We start from the raw sequence: 13,838 nt of genomic DNA, 5'->3' as shown, positions 1-13,838 counted from the left end.
AGAGAGAGAAGAAAAAATGTCATTAGGCGAGGTACGCGCGTTCGAACGTATAATAAATCGGGTCGATATTGGTTAGTCGTGTTGACCTGCATTCGCGTATACGACCGGATGCACTTTTTTCTTCTTCTTTCTTTCTCCTCGGCACACAATGAAACGTGGCTCTATATGTGCTCTTTGGGGAGGGAAATATTTTACTGTAACTATCGGTACTTAAGCGCCGAGTTCGGAGTGTGCATTATCTCAGCGAGGAAACTTTTTCATCCGCGCATTGTGTGTAACTGTTTTATCCCAGAAACTCTACATCTCTCTCGGTAATCGGCGTCGCACATCTTTCGAGGAAGTTTTCGTCCGTTTTTAACCATTCATCCAGCATTTTAATGTAAATATGTGTATGCAACGGAAGAAGGATATTCGGGCTCGAGAAGCTTTTAAAGACCGAAAGCTCGCGGTAAATAGGAAAATCTTGCCCCCTTGGAAACTGGCCCCCCTTCCGCCTTTTATCCGGTTTAAATTAAAATCTCTATATCTACCCTCCATCCCTCGAGCCGCGCCGAGCGACGTCGCGCCTCTCTCACGCCCGGAGATGCAAACTTGATGAGTTCGGAGAAGCTATATAGGCTTTATAGCCCGAGCGGGCGCGAAATTAGGTCGTGTGCGATGCGAGAGCAGCGACGGTAGTGGCGACGGCGCGGCGCATCTTGAAAATTTTCGCGATTTGATAACGAGAACCAATTAGCTTTATCTTTCGCGAATAAAGTTTGAAATTATTAAGAGGCAGGAAAGAAAAATATAAATACGAGATAGCGTTGAAATTGAAAACGTTTGATATCGAATTTTCTCTCTGCGATTGCCGAGGAGTTTATGTGACAGCTGTCGAAGAAAAATCTTTGGGCTCTCGGTTTGGACGACTTAACGATTTCTCGAAAATTAAATTAAAATAATAGGGGGAAACGCTCATAATTTTACGATAAGGACAGTGAAAAAGTTTCTTAGATATTAAAGAGCTATTGAAACTTGTCATATATACTTTCAAAAATGAAACATTTGATCATGCTCGTATATAATTATGCCTGACTTATATAATTATTTACATTTTTTACCACTTGCAGATTTACAAATACAGATACTCGCCATCTAGAGGCGAATGATTAAAGTAGTTTTAAACAGGTTTACAGTTTATGCAACAATTAAATTAAAATTTTTGGGACATTTAAAATGCTCGTCAAATTTTTATTCTTACCACACACGTTTTTTTATTTTAATTTTGAATTTCTTTTTACATAAACCGCATCTTTTTTAAAGCTTCCTACGATGGCAAAATACTTGTGACTATAATTCATTTGATGATTCATTTTAAGTTAACGCCCAAGTCGCGACTAATCAACATTTATGATTCATTCTTGCAATTAAATCTATTGATAAGGAGGAGAAAATTTTTAATTAAAAATCGAACACAACCGTATAATGGCGAAACATGTACAACTGAAACAGATCGATTCTAAACGCAAAAAAGTTCAAAGTAATCGAAGATGAAGTTCTTACTTTTAATTTTTGTCGCTTTGATTTTCGTCGCTAAAACCTGTGCACAATACGGAACATATTTTAAAGATAAACCAAGCTATAAAAAATGTGTCCGCGGTTCTTGTTAAATCGAAAAATTTGTTACAAGTAAATAGACAAATTATAGGCTTTTTATGTTGAGAAAAAGTTCGACGAAAAAAATTTCAACGAGGTACGTATGTGGACGTCGCTATAAATAAAACTTTTTGCGGTAATCCTGTTAAATATAATAATTTTATAGGAAACTGCCTGATGACTAGAAAGAGGGCAAATACATGATACTTTTTTCCAGGTAATCATAAATTGTAACTGATGTTGATAAAATTAGAAAGTGAGTAAGAAAATACGTTAAGCGTTACTTTAGAATACTTGCTTTAACTTATACTTGCTTTAAAACTTGCTTTAACTTGCTTTAACTTATTTATGTTTACTTTGCCACTTGCGGATTTACAGATATAGGTACTGGCCATCTAGTGTTGAAGTCCAAAAGCATATTATCATATTCAAAGTGCGAGTATTCACTCGTCTGAATATTTTTTGAAACAGCTGTTAGATTGTCATTTTCGGATAATTGCATTCAAATAGAGAAATATAAATCATGCTCACAATAAGTTAAATCGCAATGTTTTGTTCTAATATTTTTAGAAATATATACATCAATACTGTACCACGATTATTATGCGAAAAAATTTCCGAAGAAGATTCCATTGGTTCGAATATAAAAACGATCGTCAATTATAACTAATTTATTGTTAAACATAACTTATACCGGATTATCTCAATTTTTGATACGAAAATAAAAAAAACCGTGTCTACCAATTACATTGTTTTTACCGGCGACCGTAAGGTTTGTATGCGGGCGTAATGTATCGCACGAAGCAACAGTATTATGGATAATAGAAGCACCGGGTAAACGTCCTACATTGTGGGGAGGGGTCAGCACTTGACGTCAGTCTTGCACGTCTACATAATACGAAGCGTCGTTCTGTGTAAAAGTACTTATAAATAACCGGTCTTTATTTATATAAAACATCATATCGCGGCTTCGACATCGAGTCCATTATTATCTATCGGTTATCCGTAAAACATACTTGATTATCTTTTTTTATAACACACATCGCACCACGAGCTTCATTCAAAGTGTCGTTGGTCTTTGAAAAAAAAAAAAAAATACATAAATGAATAAAGTGTACGTATAACTCACGTATCGAGCCACCATGACTAGGGCCAGGGCGATCAGCAGCAGCATCAGCGACAGCGAGTACTTGAGCTGGAAGTAATCGTGGCCGGACTGCACGACGGCGAGACCCTCGCGATCGAGACTCGGCGCGAGCCACAGTACGTTGACGGCGCACTGGGCCCCAGCCAGGCAGAACATGAGGAAGGCCTTGCCCAGATAGCCGACGTAGGTCGGCATCGACATCACTATGAGGGCCAGCACGCCGATGTACGAGTAGTAGGACGAGTAGGGGCAGCGCGGCTGCCAGCCGGCCGCGGCGCCGGTGTTGTTCGCGGGCCTCGGCAGCTCCGCCGAGTGCAGCGAGCAATTGGCCATGTCGAGCAGCAGAAAGATGCTCATGGAGAAGATCATGAGGAGGGCGAGGACGCGACGCAGCCAGCGCGCGCGCACCGAGCCACCGAGACAGGTGGCCACGGCGAGCACGAGACTGAAGAGCACGACGACGCCGATGCCGCCCCAGGTGAACGGGCCCCAGGGCTGGAGACGCCAGAGCGGCGCCGCCGTGGCCATGACGAGGGGGCCACCGATCAGGGAGAGCGGCGAGAAGGCCTCCTCCGAGGTGTTGAAGCCGCGCTCCTGGTCCGGGTCCTGGAAGGCCAGAGTGAGCCAGGACGCGTGGCCCTTGAGCTCGGCTCCACCGCCCACTGAAACGAGAGGAAGCAGAGGGAAAAAAAGAGATTTTAAGGATACGAGCTTGAAAAATAATAAGTCGGGAGGTATATTTCATTGCATCCCTCGTGGTTGAAAAAACGCAATTGTTGAGGACATCCTTGGAATTATCCAGTAAATTTATCAAGGTGTAACACCACTCAAGGATTTTCTAGATTAGAATAATTTTCAGATATTTTATTTTTGATATTTATAGGCAAGAAAAACTTTAAGCTTTTTTGACAAAAATCGAATTTTTTGTTGGAAAGATGCCATTACCACAATATTCACTTTTGCGCTAAAATTCTACTTGGCTCAATAGAGGAAGTCTTTAACTTTAGAAGGATATTCAGTTTTTTGTTCTAAGTACCATGGGAATTGAGGAACGGTAGTACAAAAACAGTATTTTTGTACGATATCTCTGCCACTTTATGAAGAAAATCAATAAAAAAAATTTTTGTTATTTTAAATAAAACATGTATTATTTTTCCTCAAAGTCCCAAGCTGAATGGCCTCCGCCAAAAATTCCTGAATTTAGACATTTTTACAAAATCCTAGAGTGGTGTTACACCTTAAAAAATAATGAATTTGTTGCAGTAAAATAGAAAGAATCACTTAAGAGTCATTATTTGTTTTTGAGAGGGTAGAAATGTATCTGCACTGTTTTTCATTTCACGAATGAATTGATTATTGTTTTAAATAAATAGACTGGATAAATTTAACGATTGTATTCAATTGTTGTATATTTATTAATTTAAAAATAAAAAATTTTGAAATACTTGGAAAAAGCTATCTAAATAACTGCAAATTTGAAAAATCAATGTAAGATATCAATATCATTGAAAAACAAGCATTCAAATCAGAGAGAAGTTGAAGATGATTTCACAAAAGAAATTTCAACCAGAGAAAAGTTTCCCTCATAGTGTGTTAGATTATATAAAATTCTCTGTACATAAAATCACCAGAAGTTTTCTTTTTTGGAAATCATCTTCAACTTATTTCGATCACAAATTTTTGTATTTCTATCTTATCGATAATTTGCTCAGACTTTGATGTATCGAGTAAATTAAATTTAAAGATGTTTCGCATCCGATGGCCATCCATAGACGGCTATATAATTTTTTGCTGTCTGACTGTCTGGCACAAAGCGAGTAGCCACTCGTAGTTATTAGGATGCAGCTGTGTAGTGCACAAAGAGAGAGGTCAAAGTGTGCCTCTCGACTCAGTGCACTAAGAGGCTCGTAAATGAGTGTGTAGTATACGTATATGACTCGAGGGGGCTAAACACAAGTAGTGCGTGTACAGTACAACAATGCGTACAACTCAATTTATAACGGATATAATATATACTCGACCTACTACTACTACGTTACTCGAGATTTTATTCAATTATTACCTCTGCTGTCGAGCTCCTTCTTCAGCCGCTGCCTGAAGTCCTCCGAGTCGTCCAGAGTCGCGCCGTCCGAGCTGCTGATGCCCCGCTGCTGCGAGTAGCTCGCCTGCTCCCTGCGCACGGCGTCGTCCAGCGACGCCAGACTGCCCAGGGACTTGCGCTGGCCCGTCGACGTGGCGATCTCCACCAGTGGCTTGAGCGCCTTGACGATGAAGTACGTCGTGATGCCGGCCTTCTGCAGTATCTCCTCGCGGGTCTCGCCGTAGGCCGGCTCGACCTCGAACTCGCCTTTCAGGAAGCCCAGAGTGACGTTCGAGATGTGCACTCGTCTGCAATGTGCACAGATAATAATATAAGCACGTATAAGTAGGCGAGCGTGGCGATGATGATATTATGCGCGCGAGTCTCTTGGTACATTGTCGAGTGTATTCGATTGCTTCGTCGAGCGGTACGTAGCGAGAGATAGAAAAAAATCGTTTATACTTTTCGTTGGACTCGTGTGAAACTTGTATGGCAGAAATTGAAAAAAATTGTTGTGTCTGTCAACATTATGTTAAAAATTTTACACTTTTTAAATTACATCAGTTTTCAACCGCTTTCATTACGATAATATCAATTAAAGTCTTCGCCGCTAGAGGGCGAGTCTACTTCATCTGTAAATCTACAAGTGACAAAGTTAATATAAATGTACATAAGATAGTCAATTAGTATTTAAGTTGAGCAACAATATGCATCCATTTGATTGTTGAAAAAATTAACCATTCAATTATTAGTTATCAACTAGTAATTAATAAACAATATAATATTGATAAAGTACATTAAATTAATTGTTAATAAAAGTAATAAATTAAATCGGAACAAGCTTTGAAAATATGAAGATAAATTGAATTCTAGAACCAGAAGTTAAATTCGAAAAAACACTTGCGCAGTCTGAATGTCGCTCAACTCAAATACAATTAGAAAGTCCAGAGCTCACAGCGAAAAAGGGGCGTTGCCTGTGCCTAGCTGTGTACTATTGTCGGTATCACTGCGCGTGCAACATACGCGAGTGGCCTGTTCTAAGCTGTACTTTCACCGCGTCTCATCGTCACGGCGCATATGGCACACGCATACTTGTATGTCTCTCACCTATACAACCTCGTGTTTTTTTTTTCTAAATTGTCGTGAGTTCACGTCACAACGCAGCAGCGTGCATATGTACGAATATCAAATCTCATCAGGTTACATTTCGGAAAAAAGAGAAAGTTTAGTTACCACCATGTGCTCTTTACAGCATCTATATAGATTTTAGTGCATTTTGAGTCAGTATTACTTACGACGCCACACGTTGAACGCCTACACGAGTTGATCGCGTTGATCTCATCGAGTGGTTTTTAGTGAAGAAGAACAAATCTTTAAAATTATAAACTATTGTGCTTTTGTGTGTAAGTGTTACGAAAAATGGCCGTAGACAACCACAACTGTTTCAAACAATTAAAGAGCTTACGAGACAAAGTTAACTGGAAGGTCGAAGAAGAGAGACATTATTTTTTCAACCAAATCGAGCCTCTCTTCAACGATTGGATAGGCCAACTTCCAATTCTCAAGAACATCGTCGGAGCCGAAGAAATGAACTGGCTTCTGACGAACTATTATCAAAAAGCAAAGTTCGTTGAGTTCGTCGCTCGCAGTGGCTACAAGGACGAGTCGAAACTCGACGAAAACAGCGACAAACCATCGTCTCGTCGTACCACGTGGGTGCATCGAGCGGCTCGGATAAGATACTATGGTCCCCTCGCCATGAATAGTCTGTTCGAGATTATCGACAGATTCGACGTGAACTACGTCGACGACTCGGGCCGTACCCACTTCCACTTGGCCTGCGAGATGGGCCTGTTCGACGTCTGCCAGAAATTCATCGATCACGGCTTGGACGTCGACTGCATCGAGCCAAAAACGGGTAACACCGGGTTACACTTGGCTTTGACCTACGATCGCAACCTGGTAGCCGAGCTACTGCTGAGGGTGGGCAAGGCAGATCCGAACTCGGTCAATAAGCACGGGCAGACGCCTCTGCACGTCATCTGCGCGAAAGAAGGCAAGAACTATCACGTGTTGGCCAAGTTATTCTTCAAGATCGTCGAGCACATGGAGAAGAAGGTGGAGGTGGACGCCCGAGACAATTTTGGCAGGACAGCTTTGGAATACATTCTGCCGACCGACGTCTGTAACAGAGAGCTCGTGCGAGTACTGCTGAGCAACGGCGCCGATCCGAACTCGGCCAACCAGCATGGACAGACGCCTCTACACTTGATCTGCACGAGAGACAGCGACGATGACTTGGCGGGAGTGTTTCTAAAGGTCACCGATGAAATGGAGCAAAAGGTGGAGATCGACGCGAAAGACGAGAAGGGCCGGACACCGCTTCAATATGCCGTGGCGAATCTCTTGCCAAATGCAGTCTGTCTTCTCTTGAAGCGCCAGGCCGACGTCGCGAGCTTCGTTTTTCCTACCGAGGACTATTTCGCCGCAACTTTAAACTGGCGTGAGCCTTATATCTGGGGTCTCATCAAGCTGAGACTGGCCGCTGGAGCTCTGGCCTGTATCGAGCATCTCGAGAAGGCAGGATACCAGCCGAGCAAGAGTGACGTCCTGCAAATCGTCAAACTGTTCTCCACCCACGAATTATACGAGATGGAGAAAGACGAAAGTAAAAATCGTCTGCTCAGCACAGACGGGTTCGTCTTGACCATGGCGAAACAGGAGATGTTGACCAAGAATCTGTCGCTGTACGATCTGGTGCAGTGCCCAGTCGAGGATGCCGCGGAACTGCTCGAGTACGCGGACTACTTAAGGTACGCGAGCCAAGGCACGCTGGTTTGGAGCGACATCTGTGCCCAGCGTCTGTGCGAGACGGCGGCGAGAGGATTTTTCCGGCGATGGATCGGGAGGCTGGGCCTCCAAGAAGTCTCCGCGGAGTGCCCGGGAGGGATCGTCGATGGACTGTCGAACAGGGAGCTGTGTGACATTTTCTTGAGGGCCGAGGAGAAAAGTTCTCAATTGGTTTGTTCATCTTCGTAGAGTCTCGAAAAAAAAATACATGGATACACGCTTTGGGTTAAAAATTTGTTTGTTTAACAATAAATGTTACATTTGAAATAAATAAAAAAAATTTTCATTAATTTGCTTGCATTTTATTTTGGTATTTTTTTCAGTATCCTTTACAACTAACGCTGAATATAACAGCTAAAATATTATCAGTGTAAATTGGAAAATTCAATTGAAAAATCATCATGCCTTCATGTGCAATCGATATATAATAGATAATTAATCGCTCTTTTATATTGAAATTTTTTTTTTTGGACTTTCATTTAATTTTCATAGATTTTTAGTATTTTGATTTCAATAGAATTCTTAAGGTGGCTAGTCAGTAAAATGGGTCGACAACAGATGTTTATGAAACTTTGCAGAAATGTCATTCAAAGTGCCCTTGATATGCTGTAGAAATTTCAGCATGGGTTAACGAATTAATTTTTGAGAACGACGGGGTTGAAAATAGCAATTTTAACATGGGCTGTTATGGGAGGCCACCATGATTTCATACATTTTACGCCATAACTTTTTTATTAAACAACAGTCACTACCTTTCGATTGGAATGTTAAACCCCTTGTACCCCTTATCGAACTAACTAATTAGTAATAGAACAAAATGTGCGAAGATTATCGGTCGTTAATTTTCAAGCAGTTGGCAACTCTATAATCGCCGCTTGGCGTCCCTCACGCGGGTATTCAAAAGTAACTGTATATGTTTATAAAAACTTGTCAAAATGTCAAATTGTAAAATTCAAAATGTAAACTTGTCAAAGTCTAAAATTATAATAGCGCGAGTTGATTTGAAGATTATCGATCACGTTTTAAATGATTTAAAAATAACCATTGTCTCAACCACTTTAAATACGATAACATTACTTACACTCTTCGCCATTAGATGGCGAGTACCGTCATCTGTAAATTCGCAAGTGGCAAAAAAAATAATTATTATATAAGACAAACCCAGTTTTGAGAAAATAAACTCAATGTACGTAGGCCAGTCAATTTAGTTTTTTTGATGACATGAAAAATAACAGCAAACGGGTTGTGCCATTCGTTTCTAGGGTTAATAAGGATGAAAAAAAACAAAAATGCCCCCTCGAGAAATTGTCCCATTTTGTTTAAACAATGATTATATGCAACAATTTAGCGCATGTTTTCGTTTTTCATAAATAACTTTGAAACGAAGACAGCTACAGACATGCCCCGGGAGATAAAATGTAGAGAATTTAATTACCTTTAATTTGAATTTTTATACGACCCGATCGGATAAATATTTTCCGAGAAAAATGCGAAAAACCCATGAAAAACGTGGTTTTTGCCTCAAACTTCAAAAATTCATAACTCCCTTAGTTTTAACATTTAAGAGCTGAAATTTTGCAAGAATGTAGTGTTTATTATATACAATAACTGTGCATAGTAAATTTATCGTAATCAAAGAAATGAGATATACGTTTTGAAGATAATTATTTAAACTTTCTAAATCCGTTGAAAACGAGTCGATAACTTCATCGGTTCGTCTTCTATACTCGATACACTAAAATTCGCAAAATCGCTTGTGAAAATGTTAATTGCCATAATTGGTAAAGTATAAGTCACACAGAATCCGGGTTTCGCACAGTTATTGTATATAATAAACACTACATTCTTGCAAAATTTCAGCTCTTAAATGTTAAAACTAAGGGAGTTATAAATTTTTGAAGTTTGAGGCAAAAACCACGTTTTTCATGGGTTTTCCGCATTTTTCTCGGAAAATATTTATCCGCTCGGGTCGTATAAAAATTCAAATGAAAGGTAATTAAATTCTCTACATTTTATCTCCCGGGGGCATGTCTGTACCTGTCTTCGTTTCAAAGTTATTCATGAAAAACGAAAACATGCGCTAATTTTTTGCATATAATCATTGTTTAAACAAAATGGGACAATTTCTCGAGGGGGCATTTTTGTTTTTTTTCATCCTGATTAACCCTAGAAACGAATGGCACAACCCGTTTGCTGTTATTTTTCGTGACAAAAATCACCTATTTTTTCGCTAATTTGACTGGCCTAACGCCTTTGTTTCGATTGGCGATATTTAACAATAAACTTACAAATTCAATTCATTTTATGTTTTCATATGCGTATATTATTAAAAATAAGGTGTTGCATCATATGGCTGTAAAACATTGAACATTTCTACCAGGAGCTTGAACATAAAATTTTTAATTGGAATATTCATTTGTTTGAATCTAAATTTTTTGGTGGGATTTTGATGAAATTTTATTTTATTAGTCAGCTATCACGATGTTTTAGTAATGAGGAGCCAATGAGTATCGAAAAAGTCTAGACGTACTAATGTTCTCCAATTCGTGACAACATGTGAAAGAAAATTCGCTTCAATGTACGTTTACACATATATTTCCAGACTGTATATCATTTGAAAATGCCACACGCAGCTGCATCGAGAGAATCGCGAAACGTAATCGTTCACGTAGCTTTTGTAAAAAATTAATGTGACGCACGATAAAAAAAGAAACTCGTGCACACACGGCAAGGACATTTTTTTAATGGCACGAATTTATTTTTCCCAGCCTCTGTATACGCTCGTAACTTTTAATCCCCCGGCAAAGCTCTCTCAAAGTCAATCTCGTTTCTATTATTTCTATCGAATCACGCGGCCGTTTGCAGAATATAAACGCCTAGATATATACATACATTCGAACGCGATAAAACGACAATCGGTATTATACGGGGAACGAAATAGCTCGATACGAACGCGCACACATACGTCAAACTAGTTGCTTCCGCGTTCGAGCGGAAAGTAAATCAAGACAGCTTGTGTGTGTGTTTGTGTGTGTGCCATATCCGCATGCAATACACAACCAACCTGGCAAACCCTATAAGGACGTCGTCGAGCTCGACTGTATCAAACGAGAGAGCTATGTAGTTCGTAGCCTGTTAAGATGTGTTTTGGCAAACGTTTGCGGCTTTTATTTACGCTGTGTGTCGTGGGTGTGTTTATTTGCATGTGGCAGTCTTCCGGCGTCGCTATATATTGCGGTTTATATTATGCATGTACGCAGGAATTACTGCGTGTGCGAATATTTTTTTCAGTTACTTTAATGTTGAATTAAAATTTGCCCACTCTAACACCACTCGAATTGTCATTAAGGATATAGTCAATCTTCGCTCAGCCGAGAGTGACAATTTCGTTCGACCGGACTTGACTACTGCCCGTTTTAGCATCGAACAATCGTTAATTTCCATTGGGTCGAAAATGTTAATTTCGCTCCGTGGCAATCGACCAAAATTACGAAAAAAAAGTCCAATCGTAAAAAAAGCGTCTTCTGCATTCCTTTGATTTTAATTTTCGCGCTTTGGTGCGCACTTATATATAGGTATGTAGCTTACGAACGAAACTGTAATTAAAGTAGTTCTGGTTTTCAATTTACTGCGTTTTAATTGCTTTGGAAATTTGCTTACATCTTTGAGCTTTCAGAGCTTGGACGTAAATTATTATAGAGTCGAGTTGAGCGAAAAGTAATATGGGTGAAAATATTTTCGAAATTTGGTCAGCCGTCATCGTCGATGATTCGAAGGATGAAACTTTACTCTTTCATCGATAGTTTTTGTTTCACTCGTCTCAGTTATAATAGACGTACGGTCCATTAGAGGACGGGTGCGATAAAATCGCCATTAGGGTAAAAGCAAAGTATAACCAAGTGTTGTTTTTCTCAAACTCGAGTACATTACATCAATTAAGGATGTGTACCCGCACAATTATTATCTCCACGAAATATTTTCCTAAAATGCTACACTGAAACATATCCGTAAAGTTATTTACAAGTTTTTATACGAAGAAAATGAGCAATTTGAAAGATTACACACGGCTACATACAATTTTCTCTCGATTCTATTGCGAGTACTTGTTGTATGCTTCCTGACCCGGAAATAGCTGTATACACAGTAGCTGCACGGAGTGCCCTAAACTACATCCTACTTTGAAGAATCGTTTGTTAGACCGATGCACTATAAAATACAATCATAAATTTCGGAGCAACTGTTGCGTGAAAAAGGGGGACGAGTTCTTATTTTTACCTGCAAATTGAAGGTAAAGCTGTGCCGCCAACGAGTCTCTTTGTCGAAATTCGAATTAAGGAATGAACTTAAGAGCAGTAATGAATTACGATGCGAATTTGATAAGTGAAATTTCGCGACATGGTGAATATTATAACCTTGGCACAAATGATCAATATTCTAAGGCTAGTTATAAAACCTTTTAAGTTCAATGATGGTAAAGAGCCATTGAAATTAAGCTCTAACTTATACAAGCATTTTCACACTGTCAGTTGCAGATTTACAAATAATGATGCTCGCCATCTAGCGGTGAATGTTTAAATTGTTCATCGAACTCAGTTTCACTTTTGTTAAAAGCGTAAAATGTGTTATACACACATCTTCGCTTTGTCGCTTGCAGATTTACAGATAAAATGACACTCGCCATCTAGTGTCGGAGACTTGAAGTACTATAATCTTATTCGTAGCGCAAAGTGATCAAGTGATTTAAAACACTTATATTATCATTTTTGGGTCACTAAAATTCGCTTAATGTTTGCAACATATTCATGTAAGAATAATCACAAAAACAAGTCAATTAACTGTCGCGTATTTGAAAAAATTTGAAATTATACTTTTTTTGACATTAGACTGTAACGTTGAGAATTTCTACCAGGGTATCTCCCACTCAAGTTGCACGACGCACTTTTAACACAATAACACAGCTTTCTTTTTAATCGAACAATTTTTAACGTATCTCGATTGTAAATCATAAAAATTTTCAATTACAATTTAACCTTTATATAGAGTATATAAAAAGAACGAGAAGCGAGAAATAAAATGAAAAAGGTGCGAGCTTTCGCCCCGAATCCCGAGGCAATTTGGTCGCTCGCCACCCTTACTTTGTATACATATATCTACTACTCTCCCAAGTGTCTTTGATCTACATTGTGTTCATGTGTGTGTGTGTTTGTGGTCGAGACTCGAGCTTTCTCTCTCTCTCGAGGCCTTCATTATTACCCAACACTTCGGAGAGCGTCACGTTTTTCTTAGCTAAGCATTTTATTCTTCGCCACCGTGCATCACCACCACCTCGAAAAAAGTCATCGGCGGACTCGAACTCGATTTTTCTCGCGCGAGCGATTCACAGTCATCGCACACTCACCCGGCTCTGCCGCTGCTCTCCATCTTGTTGGCCAGCTCCACGTCCTTGCTGTAGACGTCGAACTGCCACTGGCGCTGGCCCAGCACCCCGGCCAGCACAGCCCCCGTGTGTATGCCCACGCGCATGTCCACCGGGCTCTTGGTCGTCTGCTGCACGTACTTGATGGCCTCGACCATCGACAGACCCATGTGGATGCACAGTACCGCGTGATCGGCCCTCTCCTTGGGCGCGCCGCTGATGCAGTAGTAGCAGTCGCCCAGGATCTTGATGCGCAGCTGCTCGTATCTGCGGGCGCAAAAAAAAAAAAAAAAATTGATAAATACAATTACGCGCGAGGTATATAATCACCTCGTGAATTCTTAAAATATCACGTGCCTAGTTATATATATGTGGGGGGAAAAAAAATTTCATAAGCCTATGAGCTCGAGCTCGCGAGAAAGGGATCGATATCTATAAATTGCCACCCCGTATATATAAACGACTATCGACGCGATCGGATCGTGTGCGCGGCGGACGCGCTCGCCAGGGGGAACACACTTTAAACGCCGCATAATTTCACCCCCGTCGTCGTCGTAGTCGTCGTGAAGTCGTTTCATGCTATATACGTATTATAATGTGCTTTTTTTCACTCGAGAGTTCGCGAAGAGATCCATTTGCAGCGCGAGAAAGAGAGGAAATTCGCGTTATAGTCGCGGCCGATGATGAACGACCCTATTTTTTTTTGTTTT

At 40.2% G+C, this 13,838-nt stretch overlaps 1 protein-coding gene and 1 long non-coding RNA gene across 2 annotated transcripts in view; one reads left to right on the top strand and one right to left on the bottom strand.

Annotated features, from left to right (window-relative positions):
- Nucleotides 1-13,838, bottom strand: part of LOC106659602 (adenylate cyclase type 3) — a 29,520-nt gene that overhangs the window by 3,281 nt on the left and 12,401 nt on the right. Inside the window, exons 3-5 of the mRNA XM_014382214.1 lie at nucleotides 13,111-13,395; nucleotides 4,845-5,170; nucleotides 2,765-3,444 (exon numbers count right to left, since the gene is read on the bottom strand). Of these exons, the coding sequence (XP_014237700.1) occupies nucleotides 2,765-3,444; nucleotides 4,845-5,170; nucleotides 13,111-13,395 (1,291 nt within the window). The remainder of the gene's footprint in view (nucleotides 1-2,764; nucleotides 3,445-4,844; nucleotides 5,171-13,110; nucleotides 13,396-13,838) is intronic.
- On the top strand, nucleotides 1,489-2,758 carry LOC106659605. Its single transcript, XR_001339565.1, has 3 exons — nucleotides 1,489-1,732; nucleotides 1,802-1,891; nucleotides 2,014-2,758. It is a non-coding gene; the product is annotated as an uncharacterized LOC106659605 (long non-coding RNA).

The sequence above is a fragment of the Trichogramma pretiosum genome, unplaced genomic scaffold, assembly GCF_000599845.2.
Source record: "Trichogramma pretiosum strain Unisexual culture from Peru unplaced genomic scaffold, Tpre_2.0 scaffold39, whole genome shotgun sequence".
NCBI classification, from domain to species: domain Eukaryota; kingdom Metazoa; phylum Arthropoda; class Insecta; order Hymenoptera; family Trichogrammatidae; genus Trichogramma; species Trichogramma pretiosum.
The sequence above is the reverse complement of the archived record's forward strand: the minus strand, read 5'-3'. Positions and strand labels throughout refer to the sequence as shown.